The 27,927-nt window shown below is 36.6% G+C and overlaps 1 protein-coding gene and 1 long non-coding RNA gene across 2 annotated transcripts in view; both read right to left on the bottom strand.

The window, feature by feature from the left end:
• The window catches only part of LOC134803216 (uncharacterized), a 207,691-nt gene that overhangs the window by 12,710 nt on the left and 167,054 nt on the right, over nucleotides 1-27,927 (bottom strand). The window lies entirely within an intron of this gene.
• On the bottom strand, nucleotides 2,058-6,621 carry LOC134803010 (phenoloxidase-activating enzyme-like). The gene is made up of 6 exons (XM_063775740.1): nucleotides 6,511-6,621; nucleotides 6,139-6,225; nucleotides 5,269-5,434; nucleotides 4,783-4,985; nucleotides 3,132-3,286; nucleotides 2,058-2,585 (listed from the first exon to the last, which is right to left on the bottom strand). The coding sequence occupies exons 1-6, from the start codon at nucleotides 6,557-6,559 to the stop codon at nucleotides 2,226-2,228; spliced, it is 1,020 nt and encodes a 339-aa protein (XP_063631810.1). The 5' UTR covers nucleotides 6,560-6,621; the 3' UTR covers nucleotides 2,058-2,225.

Below are 27,927 nucleotides of genomic sequence, written 5' to 3'. Positions count from 1 at the left end.
GAAAGGATGCTCGTGAAGATCGAAAAGTGTTAATGATTTGTGTCGAAAGATGGCAGTAAATGTACTGACTACATAATTTACTTTGACAATATTCCTCAATTCCAAATTCTCTTTGCTATAATCTTAAACAACGTGTTTGTAATGATCTAAACGTACTGTAATTACCGCTGTAGACGCTGTAGTAGGTACTTTAACATAAGACCTTAAGCCATAATGAGAATTAAAACGCGATCGATAAAGCATGCAGCGTCACATGCAATCAGTACCATCTATAATAAGCTTACCTGCTTTGATCACACAAAAAAGAAAAAAATTGTTACAGCAAGTGTTTGTTAAGCTTTTTTACATATTATCTAGAATACTTATAAAGCCCGAAGTTATTTGAGTAGAAACAATTCCCTACCCCGACAAATATGAAAGATGCTCCGGTTTTTTTTTCATTCTGTAAAAAATGCAACAAAGGACTAGATTAACTTTCTTTGCATCTTATTAGTTATTGTTATTGGTGCAGAAGGAAGAAGTATATATGTATACAATGATGTTGATATTTTTATTAATGGCAAACAAATGGTTTTAGTCAACGTGCAAATATCAGGAAGAAGCGTTTGCAAATTGGAGTCCGCAAATCAGCCTGTTTTGATTCCATCATGCGAGGAATCAAAACAGGCTGATTTGCGGACTTCTTAGAAAACTGTTACCATTTTCTGCAAAAACTTACTGCTTACTGTTTTTATGTGCCTCTTAAATTAATAATAATCACTGTACCAATCAAATTCTCATGAATATTATAAAAAAATCAAATTGTGTCATGTCTTACAGCTGTTATTATTTATTTTAATTTATTTAAGCGATGAATAAAATTATGACAGATCATTAATTTATGATTAACTATGTACAGAATAAACTAAAACTAATAAAACAAATTAAAAAAAAAACTACCACTTGGCCCACTGTGGCCACATGATAATGCGCCTATCTATAGGTATAAAGACAACGCTTTTAGGGCGCTAACACGGTGATTGAACACTGGGATTAAAAAAGCATTAGCAGTTTTCGGCGATTAACAGCTTTTTAATGGGACATTATAAATAGCCGGTTCGAAATTTACAGCTCAAGTGGGCAGTGACGCGGCTTTGAAGATAATTTAAGTACACGACAGCTTACAAAATAAAACACAAGAAGATAATAATATTTAAGAAGTGATTTAGATGTAGGTACTTAATAAGAAAAATAACGCATGATAACTTTGCCGATTTCAACTTAATTTTACTGACCCAGGTAAATAAAGGGTTAAAGCCGATTTTTATGACACTTGACTTTTCAACGTGCACACGAGATTTTCTGTGACTTTGAAGGCAACCTTTAGAAGGCCATAGTGAAGGATTTTCCAGCTTATTATCTCTCATTCCTTGGATGACCCCCGTTTTCGGCTGAATTTGCCTGGGTCGTAGATACAAGTATTAAATATTTGAGGAGTATTCATATAACAAGGTTTTTTTTATTCTACCTATACAATGAAAGTATTTTTATAGTAGTATGCATTCAGCCATGCATGCGTTCAGTCAGCTTCAACACGTCTCTCCCCGTTCAGTACCATGTTACCCCTAACGGTTTGGGGGCAACCGATTTGTTTTAGGCATATAGGTATATGGATAGGTATAATAATGTTAAAGAAATAATGAAATGATTATTGTACTGCGCCATATACTTACTACGCTAAGCAATATAAAGTCCATTACGTAAATTGAGAAACAGACAAGTCATTTTATTATAACGCGTTGGATTTCTGCGTGTTTCAGTATAATTTATTATCAAAATGACAAAAGAAAATATCGAGCGGATTCATTTGATTTTACATTAGTGAAATAAAGCAATACAATGACTAATGGAATAAGCAATACGTTTGATTTATTGCATTTATAAATGCCGTAGAAAATTCTGATATTCGGATGACAACTGCAGCAGCATTAAGGTTGCAATGCAATGTTACTACTGTAGCATTTTATTTTATTTAAGGAGACAAATTTAGCGCTGGAGACGTCACTGACATTCTTGATGAATTGCGTTGCTGTCGTTAGGTGTAATCGGACCTTAGTGTATTCGTTGAACTGACCTTACGCACTAATTGTAACCTTATTGCTGGACAGTAGTTACAATAGTAATGGCTAATAATCCATGATATTATTAAGTTATTATTTATCAAACTACAAGAACCTAGTAAAAGTTTATTTACGTTCTCTGAAGACAATCAAATCAGAGAAAAATACTTTTTCTGTTGATGTTTTTTTAGTTACTGGTGGTTCTGTTGTCTTCGTTGGTACCTGTTCATCGTTTTCAATTATAGTTTTTATCCAATCATTGTAGGCGAATACTTTAGTGTATACTCCAGGAATATCTTCTCGCCCGCAAGGGGTTGGACCGAAGCTAACTATGCCGGCCAGCTCCGTAGTCTGGCCTTTCAGCAACATAAGGGGTCCTCCTGAGTCGCCTCGGCAGGAGTCTCTATTCTTACCGCCCGCGCAAAGTTGCCCGTTTGATAACTGCACATGATAGAATTGCGTTTTGTTGTACGCATGTCTGCAAAGCTGAAAATTACAGGTTTTGTTAGTCCGAGGGCTAATGGAATCCTAGATGAAGGACAGACGCTGGAAATTATACTACGTTACGAACATTTCGAAGTTTTTTTGTAAATTGATTATTATCTATCTATTTTTTTATACATTAGTGTTATTGCTACGGCTGCTAAAGTGATTTGCAACATTTTATGATTGTTGTTCGCTATAGATCTTACTATATATTTTTTTATTTACTTTTAAGGAACGCTTACGGAAAAGAAGTTAAGTTAATCCTCTTAACCTGGCACACCCTCTTGCAGAAAAATACCTTTTATACTATGTAAGAAAAGCCCGATTTTTTAAAGCAGTATCGAGAACCGGTATAAATATTATACAAACATCTATAGTCTGTTATTTTTAACGCTTATTTATTTCTTACATAGATAATGTATGGCGGAATGCTTTATAGTTAAAAAACAGACTATATGTTTTTGAATGGAAGGAGTATGTTCCCGATATCGTTTACTGTGATACCTATTCAATCGTAGGATTTATATGATAGTCTTAGGTACTTACATAAAAATCGACATAAGGCACATGGACTCGCCGCAATACGTTGCTTCTAGCCACTGTCGCGTTTACTGCGCCCCAGCCAGCTACTGTCATGTACAGCTTCTTTGGTGCTTTCTGTGTGATGTCCAATGATGGCAAGCAGATTGGACGGATGAAATCTGAAACCAACGTGGAAACATTTTATTTCCAAACATGAAAAAGAAAATCGGCCTAGAGGGAGTCAGACTCGCGCACAAAGGGTTCCGTACCATTACACAAAAAATGGCAATAAATCACGTTTGTTATATGGGAGCCCCACTTCAATATTTATTTTATTCTGTATTTAGTATTTGTTATTATAACGGCAGCTGAAATACATCATATGTGAAAATTTCAACTGTCTAGCTATCACGGTTCATGAGATACGGCCTAGTGACAGACAGACAGACAGACACAGACAGAAAGAGGGACAGTGAAGTCTTAGTACTAGGGTCCTCCCGTTTTTACTCTTTGGGTACGGAACCCTAAAAATGCGGGTTTTAAACGGTTGAACATTGCCGAAATAGTCATAGAGTGTAGCAGTAACGCGGTTGTTTTCCTCTCCCCCTTATTTTCGACGGATATGGATAGTAATGGTGTTACTGCGTGACTAGAGGAAAATTGGTTAAGTGCGACCTAAAGAAATTTTTTGCCAAGCGACCCCGACGTTGTCTGAGGAATAATTCGCGTGGAGTAACTAAAGATAGATCTGTTATTATTCGATATAATAAGAAATGTACTAAATTTATACGGAAAATCTTTGAAGTTCGAAATCACTACTCACTGCCGTATTCGAACTTCAGGATAGGTATTCACAAGAGACAACACGTACTAGATCCATTCGTTTGCAGCGCAATTAGGGCAACCAATGTCACTTTTACGTTAGATAGATATCTATTAAATGTGAATTGGATCTCTAAGTCATATCCTGTGGAAATCGTTCAAGAGTATCTCCAGAATCACGCAAATGTCAAATTTGACAGGTTAGATCATAAACATATTGTTATCGTATCTTGGTGATGTCTAAAAGATATCTAATTGATGTCTATTTCAAAATCCGAATCGGGCCCTCAGTGAATTGGATCGATTCGGAATATGAATTAGATTTCTACTAGACTTCAACAAGTTACGATACGGATAATTTAAAGATATTTGTAAGATAGATATGTCAAATTTGACGTTTCCGCGATTCTGGAGGTCCTCTTGAACGTTTTTGACAAGTTATGACTTAGATATCCAAGTCACATCTAGTCGATATCTAATGCAGATCTAGTTGATCTCTAAATCGTCTCAAGATCTTGTGATTATCTCGAAATCCGAATAGGCCTGAATATCTCGCAAAATATTTTACTTCGTCTACGTCGTTGGAATACTGGTATTACGTACGTATGGTATGTGAATATGATCGTCATAGCACAAAATAAATAATAGTACTAATAGGTACAGAAGACTCACTCTTTAACAAAACGCGTCTGTTACGATCAGGACAGATATGGCCGCTAGGTGGCGACAGCGCCACGCGCGGCTTATGGCTAGCCACCAAAATTGGTGTGGAACGGATGTACTTACCTGTAGCAAAGCGACGAAATCGCGGAGTGAGCCATGCCTGGTCATAGTACATATTAGGAACTGTTACCTGTGTACGGAGCCATTCTCGCAAGCTTTATTAAGACTATATCATTCTGACGATTTAAGTTTTTGTTATAGTCGGGATGCACTGTAAATTTCTCTATAGGTATGGAGATGGCTCCATCAGTACAATCTTTCCCACCAGCAGCTGTCTCTACACAGTCTGGCCCATCGTTGTTGACATCGTAGTCTCCTAGACGTATACGTACTCTGAAACCAACATAAACACACATATGCTACTATCCAAAATACATGCAATATTATTTTTATTGGCAAATAATTAATCGATTTAACATTGGTTGTGTGATTTAAAAAAGGTAACAGAAATATGTTTTTATCATATTGGTATTTAGAGCTGTAATAAAATATTGTCCTACTGTACTCGTATATTTGTATCAAGAACCTCGTAAACGTGGTTTTTCGTAGCCTGTTTATTCAAAGAATCATAACGGCATCATTCTCTTTCATGTTTAAGGAATCACAGTTTACTCACGGCGTGCCGATCTTGAAAGCCGCTTTGGAGAAGCAAGAAGCAGCAGACAGAACATATTTTCCGCTGATGAGAACCGCGCCACAGAGCAACTTTATTGTATCGTCTTTTTTTCGATATTCCACGCTACCCATCCACGGATATTCCCCGATGCGAGCAATGGAACCACCTATTTAACAAATCCCCAACCTATTTAAATGTTGATTTAGTATTAGAAAGAAGTATTATAGATGTCTAATGTACTGGCTGTTGGTATCTACGTGTCGCCTCGGGCTTGGGTCGGACCATTAAAGAATAGCTGTAATATAGTTATGAGCGCAAGGACAGATAGTACCGATACAAGCTTGATATTTTTCCTTTGTTGGTGCCTTCGCCGAATGTGATTTCAGAGTACAATATGCTGAGGACGAATTTACTGTGTTTGTCGGCAAATATGAACAAACGTTAAAGTAGTTATAATTATTTATTTTGACATCCGCCTATTTATATTATTAATTTTGACACAAGTATAAATATTATTAAATACTAGATGACCCGGTGAACTTCGTTTCATCTACCTACATATATCTATATATTATTTTTTTTGCACTTTCTTAACTTTTTCTATCATAAGAACCTTCTCCTGACAATAACAAACACAACACAAAAAGAATTAGCGAAATTCAAGCCGTTCACGCGTGATGCCGCGATCAAGGGAAATTTGTATTTGTCTTTGTTGAGTTGTGACCACCAAAAAATATGATATATTCTTTCTTCTTTATTAGATATTGGCTATATTGAAAAAACAATCCTCATGGAAGTAATGGTTCGAAACTCTACAGACAAGTGTTAGTTTTAGATGATAAGTAAGTATACTACAGGATGCCTACATACTTGACTTGTCTCCACCCACGGCGTGACCACAGCATCCACTGTTTGATTTTGGAGGTGATTCAGATAATTCACAATTTTCGGTATAGCCTGAACCACAAAAATAAGTTGTTATTGAATGTAGTCACATTTAACAGCATACGTGAGACGTTCTAAAAACTTTAATTCCGTTATTAGTCGGGTGAACATGTGTTCCGCTGTGTTTCGCTCATGTCTCTAAAAAGCAATTGTTTTTTTCTGACAAATGTGAAAAAACGAATAGTAAAAATTAAATTTTCGAGTTCCTTTGCAAGTGAAGTTTGAATGTGTACCAATTGCGAGAGCAAAATCTGTTTTCTATACATAAATGTACATTCAATAAAACAACATACATACCTAGATCACTTAAAATTAGCACAACGGAAATTATTAAAAACAAGTTCATGATCACAAAACACGTCTATCCAGGAGCTCAAGTAAATTAAAAACTTGCAACACAAAATATTTACTTCTCGATACATACCATCGGCCACACTGTTAACTGTACATCGGTGGACCTTATGCCTTTTGTAATAAGGTCCACATATATACAGTTAGGAGTGTTGCTGTTTGTACAAAACCTGCTCTGCCTGACAAACCTAATACCGGTTCCAGTGGAAAATATAAAAACATTTCTGCATGCTTAGCTCCTAGTGCTAAGAATACCATTTTGCTTTAAACACCAGGAAAACATAAGTTTGTTATAAAATCACTTTATTTATACTTATGTATCCTCCATAGTGATATAAGTGTGTATCATGTATGTGCCTTAGTGCTATTTGGTTATGGTTATTAATGTTATTATTATTTAAATATTTCCTGATTAGATTACTACTATTAATAACCACAAATTATGTCCAGCATAGGTAAAGATAAACTAATTTGTTAGAACGGATTTCTCATCTGTGCTATTATTGCGTACTAATCATGTCGATATCGATTTAATAGTAATACTCTTTCGAAAATCTCTGAGAAATAAAGGAATTTGAGAAGATGGCGTTTTATTCGAATTGAAATGTCAATTGCAAACATTGTGATCAAATGCCGCGACAACATTCAGTTCCTGAACAGGTCAGAGAGATCTTACAATATGTGTGTACATAAGGCAGTGTATGTAACTGTACAAAGGCTTTAAAGCACTAGTGAGATGTTTTACTAAACTCACTTGTAGCTCGTTTCATAAACCCACACTCGTTTTTTAATGCATTTTATGTACCAGTCACATAAACTACTATTAATTATTCATATCAGCGTACGGTCATCTCATTGCAACGTTCTTAATAAGCAAGTCGTAACAAAATTAGACTTATTTATTATCAAAACATGTAGTTAATAGAAATTAAAAAAAATTAATAACTTGAATCATAGTGCAGACTATATTAAATTAAGTGAGAGCAAGACGCACTTTATTTTTTTATCGAATTGGTATCGGTATTGGTGGTAGGTGTGTGTATGTGGTGTGTTGGTATACACCTATCGGTAAAGAGTTTTCATTTAATACAGTAAAATTATACATTTTGCGTTTGCGTTAAATCCGGTAGTTCTGATTTTTTGCAGACTTGTTTATGATGTTGGACCAATGAATAATCCAAGTTTGTGACCTCGAGCGCCGAACGCAACTTTGTCAAAAATCGAATAAACCGCAATTTTTTTTAGATTTGGGCGATTATAACCCTAAAGTACTAGTTTTGGATAGTAAGTTCCTAGGGCGTTTTTAAAGTAGACTAAATTTGCTACAATAAGGCACTAGAATTGTCTCTGTACATCTAATATTTTCCGAGATAAAGCCTTTCAAAATGTATAAGTTTTTCGAACTTGTATTCGTAGGCTAAGTAAGTGCAGTGAGTATATATACACTTTTGTCTCAGGCGATGCCGGTTGGCACAATTCGGCTGCCCTAAGCAGAAAACAAGTAACTCGAAAATTTTCAAAAACGGTTTTTTTGGATTTTCGGAATCTACAATTTCAGGCGCATCTTTCACCAAAAAAATAATTGTAAAATAATGTGTAGTTTTCAAAATATTCATGTTTTTAAAATCCGAGTATCTTTTTTTGACCCTGTATTCTACGCTAAATTCAAGTATATGTCCCATTTCTACACTAAATACAAGTAACTAAACAGAGATACTTGTAATTCATATAGATGACCGAGATACTTAAGTTTAGCGTAGATGTTCGTAACTGCGAATTAGTTTATTACAATGGTAAAACAAGTATCTCCCAACACAATCTGCGATTTAGGTTAGAAATTAGTTACATAGTTTATACAAAAGGTACCTTGTTTAAAGACATACATAGAAAACAAATTTGCTTAGCAATATTCCTGTCAACGGTGAAAAGTCTGTGAAATTTAAGTTTAAAGAAAAAGTGTTGTTACAATAATTAAAATTTATATGTATTGTCTATACTGTAGACCAGCCATTCTCAAAGTGTGTTCCGCGGAACCCTAGGGTTCCGCAAAGCCTCTGTTGGGGTTCCGCGAAAATACTTGTAATAATAAGAAAAAAACCAGCTGTTCTATAGGTGTATATCTGGTCCACAGTGACGAACGAAAATTTTTAATTTGGGGTTCCGTCAAATATTTCGCTTTCCAAAAGGGTTCCGTCACCAAAAAAGTTTGAGAACCGCTGCTGTAGACTCTACAGTAATGAAAACAGAACACTAGAATACGCCAAAGAAAGAGAAAATCATAATTATGCCGTATCCGTGCCAAAGGTTTTGGAAAAAATTAGAAACAAACAACAACTGACTGTATTCAATTGACCAAAAGGGAAATATTTAATCCAGGAATAATGCCAAAATTTGAATTTTTATAAAGATACTTATTATGTGGTAAAGTGAATCATCTGAGGTCAATCTCGAGAAGTCTATTAGTAGAGTTCGACCAAGAAAAGGCTGCAGAGATGTTGAGAGCACACCAGTGCCAGTGTTATTTATATGTCATAATTTCATAGAAGTTTGACGTTTAAAATAACACCTGCACTGGTGTGCTCTCAACATCTATGCAGACTTTTCTTGGTCTAACTCTACTAATAGACTTCTCGAGATTGACCTTGTGCTGTCAAAATCTCTGCAGACTTTTCTTGGTTTAACTCTAGCCACTAAAGAGATCCACCAATTACTTACCATATTAATAGGTGTATATCAGCAAAATTTCAGATCGATATGGTTTTATAAGAAATAGGTAAAACTGACTTGAAGGATTTAATTAGATTTTTACTTTGTTACAAGTAAAGTTAAATAGTAAATAAAGTAACTATGTACCTAAGTATGTATTTATCTATACACGTATGTAGGTATATATCGTCGCCTAGTACTCATAGTACAAGCTTTGCTTAATTTGGGGCTAGGTCAACCAGTGTAAGATTGTCCCCAAATATTGATTTTTATGAACTCACCAGCTCTCACCATTCCATGCACCTGCCTCATTCCTATCAAACACGTCTGTCAAATAGGACTATAAAAAAATGCAAGTCGGACTCGCCCACCGAGCGTTCCTTACAAATTTAGTTATTGTTTTTTTTATCTACAAATTTATAGTTTTCAGATTATTCCCTGTACTTATAATGTAATACAATATTACTTGCCAAATTTCATAGTTCTAGGGCAACGGGACTTCTCGTTGACCTAGCTACCTACTACCCATCTACTTAGGCACCCTTTAAATTTTGAATCCCTTGAGAATGTCGAAATATACTTACGTATTTTGGCATAAACCACCGTATCTTTTTTTTTACGTTAATGTAGATGTTTGATTTTTTTCTACATCTTTAAGGGAATGTAGACCTGAGTAGACATTTCAACTCGATACCTCCTCCACGCGTTTCCGAGACAAATGATATTGACAGACAAATGGACGGAGGACGGACGGACAACAAAGTGATCCTATAAGGGTTCCGTTTTTTCCTTATGAGGTATGGAACCCTATAAAAGAAAAGTTCGGAAGCAGGATCCTGTAGGTACCACCCATCCACGAAGACAGAGGGTTTGTTGAAGGAATGGGTCATCGTATCACAAAATAATCTCTGAAAATAAATAAAATCGATGAAATAGGTACCAATAACCATGTGTCAGAAGGTACGAGGATGGCAACATCAATCACTAATTAAAAACAGTCTATTTTCCAATAGAAAAGAACTTTAAAATATATAAAAAAAATTTTTTTTTTCAAGCGTTTTATTATCTAACAGGGATTTTGAAGTCGATAAACCTGAAAGAAATAAAATATATAAAAATCAGTTTTCGGTAGCTTATGTTATTAGCTTTCATTTGGTACCATATCCTTCAGAATTGCATGAAAATTGGAAAAGTTATTGAGCGGAGAGCCAAATATGTTTAGTATTTAAGAAGCTAAAGTGCTTGCTATTTCCAAGCTAAACACGAGATACTTGAATTTGTGTAGAATGGTTCGGAGATTTTCGGAGAGTAAACTACACAGAAAACATTTTATGCCTGTACAAAGTTTAATATACAAGAATAACAAAAAATAAAGTCTGTATATACTTAATTTTATAGCCTTTAACATAATGGTATAAACAGATGTTACATTTTAGACCAAATACCTAACAAAACTGACAAATTATGTTTTTTTGCTCTCCTCAAAAATTTGTCAAAACTGGGTTACTTGTTTTCTGCTTAGGGCAGCCGAATTGTTTCTAAGGTCAATCTAAGCTGATTTGGCCCGGTAGTCACAAGATCGTACCTCCCCCCCCCCCCCCCCCAAAACAGGGTTGACAAAGTTGCGTTCGGCGCTCGAAGTCACAAACTTGGATTATTCATTGGGCCAACATCATAAACAAGTCTGCAAAAAATCAGAACTACCGGATTTGACGCAAAAGAGCCGGGTTACAAAATTCGACAAAGTTACTGGATTAATTGTTGAATACGGACCTAGAGCACTAAAGGACGGGGCGTGCCGCGGTCAAGTCATCTTTCAGTTTTTTGCTCAGAGCTCTTTGTGCGAGTGATCGCGACAGACGACAGAATAATGAGCATTTTATAACCGCGAAAAGGGCACAATGAGTATTGTTTGAAAACTACGATGCAACATGAGAAAATCAATCTCTCTCGCACCAATACATATGTAGGTATGAGAGAAAAAGCCTACGATTGATATCATATTTTTAATCCTTAACATGCTTAGCGGACGAATTCAGATTACAAGTTTTTTTTTATTGATAAAAATGTTTAGGTAGGTACATGACATTTCAATATCATTGTCACGCTTGCACACTGAAATCAAGCACCGAAATCATTTGAAATCAAACTGTTATAATTACTCACGTTTCTAATATTTACATACCTAAGTAATGTACCTACATCAATCTGTTGCGTGTACGTATTGATAAGTTAATAATCTTAATATTCCCCCTTTATGCACACAGATATCGTACAGTTCGCTCGCATTTGTCCGTACATGTATTATTAACGCGGGCGAAATGCACGATAAGTACCTAAATAGGAGGTTCCGGGGCAAACTGCCGAATCCGACACAAGAGCAGCCGATACAACGGAGCTACGCCGTTTTGTCGACTAAATAGTGTTTAGTTTTAAGTTTATACTAGTAGTTCGCCCCGAACTGAGAACTCGCGGTTAACCAAAAATTATATAGCGATTGACTTTGTTGCACCTACTTAGGTACTCGTATAGTGCGACATAAAATAATATAAAATAAACGAGGGCGCCACTTTCTACGTAACTGTCACATTTTTGACGTAAAATGCTTACACATGGCAACAATTTAGTATGGACATTTTTGAGTTCCATTTTATTTAATTTCTACTATTTTATGTCGCTCTATAGGCGGCAATGGATCAAAGATCGCGTGGATTTATTGCAAGGTCTGTGGAGCCCTTAACTGATAGATTTAAGCAAAGAGTAGGTAATATGTATAATATAGTTGGCCAAGCAGCTCTTGTCAGTAGAAATGTAGGCGCGAAGGGATATGGCCTCATAGAAAATTTTAGTTTCGCGCCTTTTTCTACTGACAAGATTTGCTTTTTGCACAAATTTTGAAGCGCCATTTACAAGTTTAGCGTTAAGTAATATAGATGGCGCTATTTTTTCGAATAAAGGGCTTCGTATACGGCAGTCCCTCCCCTGGATTTAAGTCACCACCATAGAGATTAAAATAAACTGTATCTGTGCTAAGCCGAAATATTTCCTGTCAAATGTCAAATACATATATTATTTTTATTCTATTTTATCTTATAATTAACATGCATTACGAGTAATTAAGAAAAATACAATTTAAATTACGATAGAATTCATGCAATTATACTCGGTGAGTACATAACTTTATACAAATACGTAGCTCTTTCAGAAAACATATCAAATTCTTACAAAAGGAAAAGAAAATAAAACCAATAAAAGAAATGAGAATACATATTATATGAATCTGACTGATTGTTATGAGATGCTTTCATACAATTTGATGTGCTTTCTTACCTGAGCTGAGTCACCTTTAACTCTACACATAATACAATGCTTTTAATTGCTACTTGTCGTTATTACAGTTTCTGGTTTGGACCATGCATGTTAGTCTGTCAAGTAGTCCTCGACTCTGTAATAAGCCTTCAACATCAATGACTTTTTTTAAGTAATTCTTAAGAGCTGGAAAGGGTAATCTTAAAGCATTCTCAGGTAACTTGTTATAAAAATGAATGCATTGCCCAACGAATGACTTCTGTACTTTACGAACACGAAACTTTCTGATAGCAAGCTTGTTTTTATTTCTAGTATTATAGTTATGGACATCAGAATTCTTAGTGAAGGAGTCTAGATTCTTAACAACATAAATAATACTATCATATATGTATTGGGAAGCTACAGTTAAAATATTAATTTCTTTAAAAAGTTCCCTTAATGATTCACGCACCCTTAAATTATATATAGAACGAATGACTCTCTTTTGTAAGACAAATATAGTCTGTATGTCAGCTGCTTTGCCCCAAACCAGAATACCATATGACATTACACTATGACAATAACTATAATAAACAAGGCGAGCTGTTTCAACATTAGTCAATTGTCTAATTCTCCTCACAGCGTAAGCGGCCGAACTTAATTTGTTTGCTAGTGTTCTTATATGAGGACTCCATTGTAGATTTTTGTCCAATGTTAAACCAAGAAACAGTGCTTTATCTACCGTCTCTAAGCATTCATTATTCAAAAGTATCTTAGTATCGACTGGTTTAACATTCGGCAAAGAAAATCTAATACATTTAGTTTTCTTAGCATTAAGAAGCAAATTGTTCATAGTAAACCAGTTAAGTACATTAACGAGTGTGCTGTTAATTACACTGTAATCGGTAGATTTCCGATCAACCTTAAAAAGTAATGATGTGTCATCAGCAAAAAGAACAATTTCACAAAGATTTTCTACTACACATGGCAAATCATTTATATAAACCAAAAACAGGAGTGGACCCAAAATAGAACCTTGTGGAACTCCTAATTGGACTACAGTACCGCTAGACCGGGTTTTGTTTACAACAACTGTTTGTGTTCTGTTGCTAAGGTAAGAAGACATAAAGTTTAGGGCATTTACTGACAGACCATAGTGTTCTAATTTCAAAATGAGCGTTCCATGATCCACACAATCAAATGCTTTAGAAAGATCACAAAAGATGCCAATTGCATCACAAGAATTTTCCCAAATATCATAAATATGTTCAATAAGTACCGAAGCAGCATCGGTCGTGGAACGGCCCTTTGTGAAACCAAACTGATTGCTTGTAAGTAAAGTATGTCTGTTGAAGTGACCCAGTAGATCATTTAACATTAACTTTTCAAAAACTTTACTTACTTAGTACAGGAAGTATTAATATTGGACGGAAATTAGCCATATCACTCGAATCACCCGATTTAAAAAGAGGTATGACTTTGCTATATTTCATAAGATCTGGAAAGACGCCTTGTGAAATTGAAATATTATAAATTACGGCTAAGTAAGGCGCTATTACGTCTAAGACATGACTAATGACTCTAACGGATGTTCCCCATAAGTCTTCCGTTTTCTTTAAATTGAGTGACTCGAATGTTGTAACAATAATTGCTGAATCTACTAGACTAAACTCAAAGTTAATATTACATTTCTTAACATTAGCACAAAGTAAGGAATGAGCTCGAGAAGAAGATGAATGTAGACATTTAGTGGTATTAATAGCTATTTTAGAAAAATAATCTTCGAATGCCGAGGCAACATCGTTGTTTGACATGGTCAGTTGTTTATCCGAGACAATGTTGACTTGACAATCGCGTGATTTACATTTACCAGCTTCCCTATTTATAATATTCCATGTTGTCTTCACTTTGTTGTCCGACACTTTCAGTTTAGAACTTGCTAAGTCTAGCTCAATAACCCCTTGATCGGGCCTGCTCATAATTTAATGACTAAAATATAATGCCCTCGACTACACGTTTACCCAATTTCATTTAAATTAGAACACATTTACTTAAGTTATTGAGTATTAAACTATCTTCTGACAGTTCAGCTTAAAAACATCGAAATGCCGGGACGTGCCGCTAGCCAGCCGCGTGTTCAAAGTCGAATGTAAGAACTTCGCTTCGCTTTGCTCGCTCGTTCGAAAATACATATGTATGTTAGTCTGTAAGGTATTTGTAATATGGGCCTTGTTGCCTGAATTAAATTTCTAAATAAATAAATGACGTCGTATACAGGGTGGCTAAAAAATAACTGCAATCCCGTTGCCAGAGAGGTTTTGGGATTATAAAATAAAATAAAATAATAAAAATAAAATAAAATTTGTTTATTTCAGACCATACAGATCCATATTATTGTTAGCTAACCAGAAGAACTTACATCCTATGTTAGTACTTACATAAAACTTATAACTATTTACTATTTACTACCTTAACATATACATAATGCGTGCAGAGAGGAACACGGGGCAAGATGGGTTATTTAGCCCTGCCTATCACCACCTCTACCCAGTATTTTGTGAGGCGGCAGTCCAGACGTTCGGACAACGTCCTCAGGAGGCTGTTATCACTGCTACGCACGCGCTTCAGCAGAGACGCTATTCTTTTACGCCTAATGGCGTAAAAGTCATCCACTCGCGCCTCTGCAAACATGCCAGAGGCACTACAGTGCTTCGGCAGTTTCAACAGCATCCTCAGGACGTTGTTGTACTGAACTCTCAGCGTATTATAGGCCCTCTGCGTAAATGTTGCCCACAGACTGCACGTGTAAAAAGTTTGACAATATGCCCTAAAGAGCGTTAACTTTACTTGTGTGTTACAACGTGCAAATCTGCGGGCAACCATATTGCCCCTTACCGCCATAGCCCTCCTCTCACGCTCCAAATCCATATCGTCTTTCAGATCTCCGGTGAGCATATGCCCTAGATATCTGAAGCTGCCCACGACTTTTAGGGGTACTCCACCCAGCACGATCTTAGGCACAGTTAGCTCTGAGTTATACTTTGGAGCCTTAAAAATTAGTATTTCACTTTTGATTGAATTGTACCTAAGACCATGCTGATCAGCGTAACCCTCGCATATGGCAATCAACTTTTTCAACGCACCTACTGAGGGGCTCAGCAACGCCATGTCGTCCGCGTAACTTATATTGTTAAAACAAGTTTCCCAAATATAGCATCCGACACGCTCATTGCTGAGCCTCCCAATAAGCTCGTTAACATAAAGGTTAAACAAGGTTGGAGATGTTAACCCTCCCTGCCTAACCCCACATAGTAGTTTGTATTCGTCTGAATACACCCCATCCCATCTCACCTGATTGACCTGATTGTTATACCAATATTTTAACAAAACTATGCATTCATTTGGTATTCCCGATTTGGCTAGTTTATCCCACAGTATGTGGTAAACAACCAGGTCAAAGGCCTTTGACAGGTCCAGGAAACACGCGTACACAGGCGTGTTTCTGTCCCTGTAGTACCTGACAGCTTGCTTAAGGCACAATATCGCCGCTTCAGTTGACAGCCTAGGCCTAAAACCGAATTGCGCGTCGTGCAACTTTATATGGCTCTGTAGTTGTGCATTAAGCAAGCTGTCAAGCACTTTAGCCATTATAGTAGCAAGTGAGATGGGTCGATAATTCGCAATATCAGAAAGGTCTCCCGTTCTGTTTTTCGCAAGCGGCACTACAACGGTGCGTGTGAGCTGGTCGGGAAGATACGCGTGCCTTATACAAAGCGTGAAAAGCATTGCTAGAACGCGTGGCACGTGTACACCGGCATACCTGAGGTGCTCAATACTGAGACCATCATACCCCGGAGACTTACCCCTCTGCATGTTTTTTATGATGGCTTCGACGTCTTTGGCCATAAAGGTTACAGTGGGGGGGGGGGGGGGGATAGTCCCAACATCCAGCACCCCGGTCGTGTCCTTAATAAGTGGCCTTACTGCAAACGCACGCTTAAAATTATTAGCAATATGTTTTTTATCGCTTTCAGCGCCAACGCTCACAGGGATACCCGGTCTAGCACTAAACTTGTTTGTGTTTTTCCAGAAGGATTTGAAATCGTTTTTAGTCTGATTTGCCGCCAGGATGTCGCTTTTTATCTGATCCTGCCTATCCTGGCACCATTTCAATCGTGACTTAAAAACCCTTCTGGTTTCACACATTTCCTCGTAAATGAATCCCGCAGATGGTTTATTAGCACCTACCCATGCTAAGAACTTAATCCTAGCATCCCTGTGAGCGTCTGCGACATATTTGTTCCACCCCGCTATATGCCCACTCGGTCTGCCTCTCCCCTTCCTACTCGACCTCCTAGCCGCCCCCGTCATTGTATTGATAATGCAGTTATACATACTGTCAAGGATTTGTTTATGTTTTGGCTCATAACATACCTTATCCGCACAAGACGTTAACTCAGCCGGAAAGTCAAGCAACTTCAACTTCTCGTGGCAGATCGAGTGGTATAGTTGGATTTGCTCCGCTTGTCTCTCACCCCACACCACCCCGTCATATCGCGTCCTGCCAGGATCACATTTTATTTGGACCATATTCATGTCACATTCAATTATAAGTGGCATGTGGTCAGACCAATACATTTCACAGTTTATCTTTATTTTACGCACTGTTTGCCTCGCTGCTTCTGTTACAATGCAGTGGTCCAACCACCTGTTACAGCCATGGGCTTCACTCGTGAACGTATGTGTCCCCGAGTCAGTGCCCAACATCTCGAGGTCAACGCAAAACCAGTTTTGATTCGCACAGAAATGCAGAAGCTCATTGCAAAATAACTCATTAGGGTGAGCATTAAAGTCTCCTAGTACAAAAATCGCTTCAACGTCACTATTTTCCGCGCTAATTGCACTTATTTCGGCCAAACACTCTGTGAACACTGGTAGGTTATCAGGCGCATTTACTGGCATATAGACGCTGAACACTAACATAGACCTGTTCTGCATTTCTATTTTAATAGCTGCCAAGCGCACACTTTCACACTTAATAACCGACACCTGCCTAAAGACTGCTTTTCTCCACAAAATTGCTACGCCACCATGCGGACGGCCAGTAAGGATACCAGCCCCGGCGTCCACCGCAGATACCCCCGTGTACGCAAAGTCCTTGTGCACTGCTCCCAGTATCGGCAAGTCATGTCCTAACAACCAGTGTTCCTGCAACGCCATATACTGCACAATTGACACTGATTATACTGCACAATTTTTACCATGGGACCAACCCCAAAACCGCGAAAAAAATTTGGCTGTTTCATACATTTTGGCCCTCCGGCCGTTTTGGCAACCAAGTTTCGCAACCAGTTGTTAAAAAAGAAGAAATCATCCTGTTACGCAACTAGTTGCCCCAAAAGAAATTCTATTCCTAAACCAAAATCAGTTGACGAAAAGGAAATAATTGTCTTGGTTTACAACTGGTTACCGACTGGTTAAATTGCGAAATTTCTATTGTCCTACGTTTAGTTGACCAGCTTAAAGAGTCTAACGTACGAAACTTTCTTTTCAAAAAATATTTCCTTTACAACTTAACTAGACGGAGCCCCGCTTCGCGGGGCTCCTATTTCTGGCCGGTTTGCCCTTCGGGCATCTGAAGCTGCCTAACCTACCTACCTACCTAGGCGTTTTCCCCCAAAGTGTACTATTTTCACGGACGTCACACAAAACTAAATCAATAGGTAGGTTAGGTTCGTTAGGTAGCTTCAGATGCCCGAAAGGCAAACCGCCCAGAAATAGGAGCTCCGCGTAGCGGGGCTCCGTCAACTCTGGGTAAGTAGGAAATGTTCTCGGAAATATTGATTTAAAATATTTGATATAATATATATTTTTAAATACAAACTAGTCACATTACGGTCTAAGTGTCAGACCTATTCTTCATTGACAACTGGATGTAAAACAGGAATAGAGTTTCTTTCTGGGCAACTAGTTGCGTAACAGGATGATTTCTTCTTTTTTAACAACTGGTTGCGAAACTTGGTTGCCAAAACGGCCGGAGGGCATTTTCGCTGGTCCATTTTCTATGGGAGGGTAACATTTTTTTTGCGATTTCGCAGTTGGTCCCATAGTAAGAGTTGCTCAGTATAATCCCAAAACCTCCCTGGCAACGGAAATGCAGTTATTTTTTAGCCATCGTGTATACTTACGACTTACGAGTACTTATATCATTCTGATGTCAGTGTACATTCAAATTGGCACACTTAAGTACTCGGTTGATTTCATTACCACGAGCAATCCGACCGTTGGGGTCGGTTACACGTGTCAATTTAATTACCTAGCTTATGCATTAATTCTGATCCCAGCTGTAATTTGGTTATAGATTTCCTTAATGTATTAATTGTGTAATCTTTTACATACCTATTATAGATAGAGGCAAATGTTTATGAAGTTTATATAGGTATCATAATTTTAAGAAAGAAACATAGTTTGTAATTGTCACTTATTCACTCAATGTTATATTGAATAAAACGCTCACCGTATATTAGATTCGTATTGTAACAATTAAAATATCGGACATTAATCGTCAACCAGGTTTGGAATGTTTAATACCACCCATTCAATAACAATATTCTCGCTGCACAGTATAGCCCCTTTGATATTGAATATGGCCAGTCATATACAGTACAGTTTCCTAGAATATGGATTTCATATTCGTTTGGCAGGTATAAAAAATCCTTTCTATAATTAAAATCTCTGTAATTCCCGTTAGTTTAATATTTCATATTTCTTCGTGCGCTATTGAATTCGTAGCAAGAATGAATTTAAAAAAAAATTGTAGCTTTTGCCCGCGACTTCGTTTGCGTACGTTGGGCTACATCCGAATTTTACTCATCATTAGGACTTTCCTTTTCTTTGCCGTAGTCGGCTAACGCGTGCGTTTGCGGGTCCGAAATCCGTTTACGCTAGAAATTATCGGGTGCGTGCAAGCAAAGCCGGGAGCAACAGCTGTGTACAAATTTGAAATGTGCTAATTAAGCCATTTCAAGTGATATGACGGCATCATTATTTAATTTTATATTTTAAGTTCATAACTTTGTGACCTCTAGTGCGCGCCATGCTCAACACACTAACGTCATATAACTAGGTAGCCTATACAACTAGCGGACTATCAACAAGACAATTCGAATAACAGCTCATTTTTCAATATACATACTATAGAAGTTGTGAGGGAACATATGAACATACATGAATATTGAATACATACATACCCACAAAAAAATAATTTTGTATTAAGCAGAAATGTCTGCCCACCCGCAATACCCACGTACTTAGGTACATACCGGTCAATCATAACCTTCCTTTTGCTTCGCCGTAGTCGGGTGATAAATTGTTAAGGATATAAAGGTAAAATCTCTGTTTTAATATGTTTCAAATCCGTCCTGGCTCCATTTTAAAAGCGACTTTGAACAAATAATAGCTAACGGGTGCAAATTTATGAGTCGAGATAAAAATGTGACTTCCCAAGCCGCGACAGAGATTAATCTATCCGGGTAACATACGATATGTATGTGTGTGTGTTGTGTGAGTTTTATTAAATTTGGAGATAAAGCAGTGATATAGAGTTCAATACAGGGTAATTTGAGAGAGGATCCCACTTATAAATGTTATGTTTGTACCCAAACGATTTGAACATAATAATGGCGCCGATAACACGAAAACAGATGCCATCAACAGATGCAACAGATGCGTATGCACTCACAACACCTTCCTTGGTGTTGTGAGTGCAGATGAAATCAATGTCCTAGATAATTTTAATGCATCAGCAATGCAGTCTGCAGCAACCCTGTTGCAAGTAGATGTCACCTCAGGTGCTGCAGTCACTGTCAAGTTGTTTGATAAAATGAGTTACGGAGTGTCAACTCTAATATAATCGCTGCAATAATACGGCAGCGACAACAGTATTTTATCAAGGAATCGACAGTAACGTCGCCTGCGTTAACGCTGCCGCAGTAATGTCGCACAGGAAAGAAAACTACTTCTTCTATGTTTCAGACTAGCTTCAACCCCCTCCTTTCTCCTCATCCGATTGCATGATATCCTCATTCATTTAATATACAGGGTGGTCCAAACCTTACCGTCCAAAAACTTTTTTTTAGATTCCTCTAGTAGTGGGCTATCAGAATATACCCCCATGTATATTAGCCGATTTTTTGTAGTTTTCAAGTTATGAATTTTTGAATTTTTTTTGGTTAAAATTTTGGGGGTGAAGTAATTTACTCATAAAAAAAACTATTAGAGTTTTTTTTAATGTTTCTTTTTGTAACATACTCCTTAATAAATGACGTAATTATTTAAAAAAATCAGCGTCCTCACGTTGACACCAGTTGTAAAAAAACATGACAGAAATAATTTTTTACGCTCAGGCATGTCAAGCTTAGACTTTGCGCTTAAATAAAAAAAATACAAGCTGTTACAAGGACTTCTGCTGATTTTAAAAACTGATAGACCCTAAGTATTTTACAAAAAGGAAAAAAAAAGTGACACTTAATAGTCGAAATTTGACAGAATCGGCACTCAAAGAACTGAGGTCGAAAGTTCCCAAATTAGTGATTCACAAAAAAAAAAACGGTTTTATTATTCCTAACTTTAATAAAACATAGAAATGACCACGATGAGTCAATGTTGTGACATGCGATAAGCGAACCATCATTTGGGTAAGCTTAATCATTATCTTATTGAAGTGAAGTGTACAATTTTGTAATTAGGTTCTATAAAGTATGTTTGTAGATAGGTAGGAAAAGATTCGAGCCCCCCAAGGAGGGGGTAGCAAGATGGAAAAGAAGAAGAAGTTTGTAGGTTCAATTATCGTATTTTTTTAATAACGGTCTACACCTCACAGAACCACTGGTATATATTACTAAATTATTACCTTTAAGCCTTCTTGAGCTTACCGTGGGGCTTAGTGAATTTGTGTAAAAAATGTCCTATAATATTTATTATTTATTACCTACCCAGCCTTATAAATCAATGTGGTTGAACACGCATTAAGAGCCTATCAACGTGCACACTAGCGCCACAGCTAAATAATCGTGATTATTTAAATTTAACGAAAGATATTGAAAAAAGGGGGCCGCTACGTACTGTAACAATACAGTACGTAGCGTGTATTTAAGTACCTTTTGAATACATCAAACTAGTTTTTATGTTGCTGGTTTCGTCGATCTAGGAACTCAAACAAAAACGGCTGTTTTAACTTTGGACGCATAGATTGACGAATCCAGCAACATATACACTAGTTTGATGTATTCAAAAGGTACTTCAATACACAATACAGTACGTAGCGGTCCCCTTTTTTTTAATATCTTTCGTTAAATTTAAATAAGCACGATTATTTAGCTGTGGCGCCAGTGTGCACGTTGGTGGGCTCTTAATTTAAGGTCATGTTTGACTCACGTAAATTATTACGAATCGGTACACAAGGTCAAGTTTACTTTACTCTTTATATTTTTGGGCCCGCTACGCTATAATAAGTTTTATTTTCGGTGTTGGATTGTAAATGCGTCACGGTACTTAATCAAAGTTAAGGATGACTCACGCTAGCGGTTCGGGTCCGGGCCGAAGCTTCGGACACTTCGTCTTCTATAGAATGCATCGCTGATCACCGATCACCCGTCATAGAAATTGAAGTGTCGGACGTCTACCTGTAGATCTCCTACATAGTAGAGGACCTACATACCTCAAATATTACACTTATCTCAACTGATTTGGATATTTTTAATAGTATTTCTTACATATTTGAATTTGGAAAGCACCATTTGAGACCACCATTAGAAGACCATAAACTACCTATTGGCATTTAAAAACGTTTTTTTTTTCAAGTATTGTGTATTTCTTGATGCGTAACCATAAGACTTCCTCGCACACACATACGGAAGGTGTAAGTATTAGGCGTATAATAGTGGATTAAATGGTTTATGTTTAACCATAGGTACAGGTTCAAATTATCATTGATATTCTCCTACAAAGCTTTGATAATCGCTCTTCAGTGTTATAATCAAGGAAAGCAAATAATGGCGTCTAATGCATACCTCTCAGATGTTCAATTCGTCCCTTCTGCGTGTATAGACATGCTGAAAGGCTTTATATGTATATGGGTACTTTCAGGAATATTTCAAAAGGGCAGGTATTTAGAAGAGAAAATTGTAATGCGAAATATTATTGTAAATATTACTTGGGCCATTTCCATTATGACATAAAAAGTGTTGCGTCGTGACGACTGACCGTTTATAAAAAATCGGGTCAAATTTAAATGTTACATACTTACTTACAATACAGACTTGGATTTTGTTCCGATTTTCTTTTCAATTTTTTCATAAGCTATCCGTAGATGATCTATATCATATATAAGTTATCCTTAGCCACTTAGCGAGATGCTAAGAGAGCAAAGAAAAAATCTTATATAAACTATTTTTTTTTTACTTTTGGGCTTTTTTACTGACGTCATTTCAGCATGTCCTTTTAAAATGAGAGCGTTACTTCGATTGTAATAAATTGGTTATAAAACAGCACTTACACAGCTCACAGGTCACCTCATAGCTCAGAAAGCAATTATACTAATTAATGTATTAATTACGTAGCTTAAGTCCTTTAGCACTTGCTAACTGTACGTATATTTACATTATTTTTAGGTAGGGTGCGTTAAAAGTTGAAAACAGGGTTCAACTCTCAAGGTAGAGGCACTCAATTGAGAAAGGACTGAAACCCAAAACCTCGATGAAATTTAAGGGTCTTCCCTAAAACACCTTAACCACTTGACAGGCAGACAAATGGAGGCATCGGGACCTATATACAAAGTCTCTTGGGTAAAAACCCTAAGCCGTAAGGTTTAGATGCGGGTTTACTTTTTGCATAATTGTTTTTTGTGTTTCTTTCTGATTTGTTAGGAGTGGTCAATTAAGTACAATGTAGTGGCCAATAACTATAGCAGTCACCCTACATCGTGTTAAAATAGTTCGTTCCAAAAGCTCGATCAAAAACATGAGCACTAAAATTATGCGTTATCAGCGTTTTGCTACAACAAAAACAAATCCCTACAATTCGGCAAAACTGAATTAGGGTCCTGAAACAAATTCGAACTTACATTTCAATGTCAAAACGATTTATATATATATTTTTTTAACAATTTCAATCGCAATCTAGCGCGGGAACGCTGCCTGCATGTTGGGCACCCTCCCGAGGGCACCAAACTTTGATAGGTATTTTTAATTTTTTTTTTTTTTTTTTTCTATACTAAAATCTTACATTGAATCAAACAGAAAAGTGCCGTGAAACCCTATCGGGTTTGTACCGACACAACATTCGTGGATAGGTACATTTTACATTAAACATTGTTGTGATACGTAGGATAATCAAAAGTTATATAAAATTACTTAAGTTCTACAATAAATAATTTAGCGGGTAAAACTAAATAGCTCCCACTCGAGTACGCAACCGGCCGTGCATTTCTTATCTCTGTGCGGTTTACGTGTCAAGAAAGTCTTAAGCGGCTCAGGTTTTCCTTAGGGCGTATGCCATTAATTGAGTAAGCGTTAATTACAATAGATCGAACGAGTTTGAGTATGCACCGAGTGGGGCGTGCGGGGGTTACAGGTGATCTAATTTATTCAGTTAAAAACCTCTGGTAAGAATATTTCAGTTAATGATAATTATATTAATTATGTAGTTAATATTAAGCTTTTTTATTATTATTACGTTTTAACATTGTTTATTTAATATTGATATGGAGACCAGATTGAGTAATATATAAATAGGTATGTATATATATATATATATATATATACATATATATATATATATATATATAGGGTTTATGTTGAGACGCCATCAAGATAGTACTTATTTAGTAAATTCTTTTTATTTTTCTCATTTATAGTGTTTTTTTTTAATTTATGGGTAGTTCGTTATATAGCCTTGGTGCTATACCCGGTGTGGCCTGTAACACGAGCAAAGAATTAAAACATAGATTGTACTCCTCAAACGGTGACACTTTTGTTCAACAACTTTTAAAAATTATGAAGTATTTAGACTCCCTATTTTTCATACAAAATAAATATTATCTTCAATGGACGCCATCGCCACGCCATATTAGTGTGATTGACGTTGCTTGTCACGCCTTAAACATAGCAAAATTCGCAATACATTGCGTCTTAGAATAAACTTTAAAGTGTAATAAAAATCAAACCACAAGTTATTTTTAAAAGTCGCTGAACTAATGTTGGTCAGTATGAGGAGTACAGCCTACAGTTTAATTTTTTGCTCATGTTACAGGCCACACCCGGTATATGCTATTGTTCTTTCTCCGTATTTATTGTTACTGTTGATAGTTGTAACTTTCTTTTGAGTAATCTTTCTTATATGTATTTTTGATTGAATAGGTTTCATTATTCGTTTGTTATGAATGTTTTCCATTAAAATTAAGAATTTTATTTTACATTGAATGGGCATAACTATACAAAATTTATACAGTTTGCTATAGTCGTCTCTAAATTGATCTTTTATTGTTCTGGGAACTATTCGTTTTAGTTGACCGAAGCGAAGCGAAGGTCTACGTTTTGACTCGGGCATTTTGCTTTCGTATGTCCGGATGTTCTCCTCTACAGGTCGCAATTCTTAACCGATTCTCGTGAAATTTTGTGACCGAATTTTATGACTAAATAAAATTTTTTTGTCAATCCGGTTTTTGGAAATTTTTAAAAATGGCGGAGTCGTGATACCTGGCGCCTAAACAAATAGTCGTATCGATATCATAAGACTTTTTTCTTTTTGAAACATGTTTACAGAGTTAATAGCAAAAAATGCAGAAAAAAATTATCGCTGGTTTAGGCGGTATTTAGATATTTAATTTTAACTAATTTTAATTTGAGAAGGAGTAGCTAAATTTCGTCAACCCATCTAAGAACTATTTGGCTCAGTTTGTAAACGTTCGCTTTTTCTGTTTGCACAGAGGGTCTGGGTTCGATCCCCAGTAATTGTATGCTGGGATATTATAACTTTTTGTATTTTTTTACACATAAATTTCGTATTGTTTTTCTTTAATTTACTATACACCGTGTTTTTATTGAATTCCGTTAACTTCGAGGTATAGTTAAGTACGTTTATAAGAACTAAATGGCATAGTTAATTTTCAAAAAAAAAAATTTTTTTTGTTTTCTTTTTTGTTTTTTTTTTGTTTAAAAAGTAATTAAATGTAGCATATAGCGTTGTTGTAACACGGGCATTACATTTAACTCAACCAAACAATTGAAATCTGTGACATATCAATGTCATTTCGTACATCAATCGACCGAGATTGTACTTAAGTTTAGTAGCAAATGTATGAACTCATTCTAAACACTAATCAATATGTAAGCCGGCCCTAAGGCAAGTGTACACGCTTGTAGAGGCCTTATAGTAAAAAAATAAATTATGGATTATCTCCGAAATGGACTTAATTAGAACATCGGTGTCTTTGAGAAAGTTACTTTATTTAAGCTCAGGAATGCACCCTTGAAATTAACGGAAATCAAAAAAAAACACGGTGTATTTAAAGCTCTTAGCACCATGTTATTTCAAGCTTTGCTCGCGAGGTCTACAGCTCACAGAGCCACTAGTAATCTTAGTTGTAGGTTGTATATTTTATCTAAGTAGCTTTTGAATGTTCTGCCATAGCTTGTAATAGTCCGGTGGCCGGCTGCATGAAACAAACCTCATCAAAAAATAGAATATACCTACCCTGTAGAGGTACCTGACATTTAGTAGGTTCCAACGCACTTGGTCGGCCTAGGCTTAACCTGGCAGATTTTGTACAAATGGCAAAAACGTTGGACAAAAATTCATCAAAAAAAACCTCATCGAAAAATAGAATGAAACTTGTATGGTAGGATACCTGACCTTGAGGACAGTAAAAAAAAATTGGTCGGCCTCACCTTAGCCTGGCAGTTTTTGCAGTCCGACCAGATTTATTGGGTCACGTGAGAGCTACAATTTACCTCATCGAAAAATAGAATGAAACAAACGGATTATAATAGTTAAAATAAACCTGTTGACGTATGTCTTGGTCGGCCTCACCTTAACCTGGCAGTTTTTGCAGTCCGACCAAATTTATAAAAAAATTATCAAAAAAATTTTATCGATAAATCGTATGAAACTGGTATGGTATGATGGCTGCCTTTGAGGACAGTAAAAAAAAAGTGGTCGGCCAAATCCTGAGTTGGCAGGTTCCTGTGTCCGACCAATTTTGTGGTACCACGTGAGAGCTACAATTTTACCTCATCGAAAAATAGAATGAAACAAACGGATTATAATAGCTAAAATAAGCCTGTTGACGTATGTCTTGGTGGGCCTCACCTTAACCTGGCAGTTTTTGCAGTCCGACCAAATTTATAAAAAAATCATCAAAATTTTTTTACAGAAAAATCGTATGAAACTTGTATGGTACGATAGCTGCCTTTGAGGACAGTAAAAAAAAAGTGGTTGGCCAAATCCTGTGTTGGCAGGTTCCTGTGTCCGTCCAATTTTGTGGTACCACGTGAGAGCTACAATTTACCTCATCGAAAAATAGAATAAAACAAACGGATTATAATAGCTAAAATAAGCCTGTTGACGTATGTCTTGGTCGGCCTCACCTTAACCTGGCAGTTTTTGCAGTCCGACCAAATTTATAAAAAAATCATCAAAAATTTTTGTATCGAAAAATCGTATGAAACTTGTATGGTACGATAGCTGCCTTTGAGGACAGTAAAAAAAAAGTGGTCGGCCAAATCCTGTGTTGGCAGGTTCCTGTGTCCGACCAATTTTGTGGTACCACGTGAGAGCTACAATTTACCTCATCGACAAATAGAATGTAACAAACGGATTATAATACCTAAAATAAACCTGTTGACGTATGGCTTGGTCGGCCTCACCGTAGCCTGGCAGTTTTTGCAGTTTGACCAAATTTGTGGTACCACGTGACAGCTACAATTTACCTCATCGAAAATAGGATGAAAAAAAAAACGGATTATAATAGCTAAAATAAACCTGTTGACGTATGGCTTGTTACGGACGGCTTTCATAAATTCAATGTGGCAGTGTGCGGCAGAATCCACTTGCATCAAATTTGATGCAACACATTGTGGCTGGACATTAAGAGATGAAATGTATAAGATCAAATGGTTTGAAGGACACATAACGCCTTTGCGAGTCGAAGAAATAACAATAGATAAGTCGGAGTCTGGGAAAAGTTCGTCAGACTTCGACTCCGAAGATGATTATGATTAACAGTAAGTAATTATTAACAATAAAAGGGTTATTCCCACTAGTTACCTCCAAGTTCTTATCAGTGGTAACTACTGGGAATTATTTTCCCAC

This window comes from Cydia splendana, chromosome 2 (genome assembly GCF_910591565.1).
Source record: "Cydia splendana chromosome 2, ilCydSple1.2, whole genome shotgun sequence".
NCBI lineage: Eukaryota > Metazoa > Arthropoda > Insecta > Lepidoptera > Tortricidae > Cydia > Cydia splendana.
This window is presented reverse-complemented; position numbering and strand designations above follow the sequence as displayed.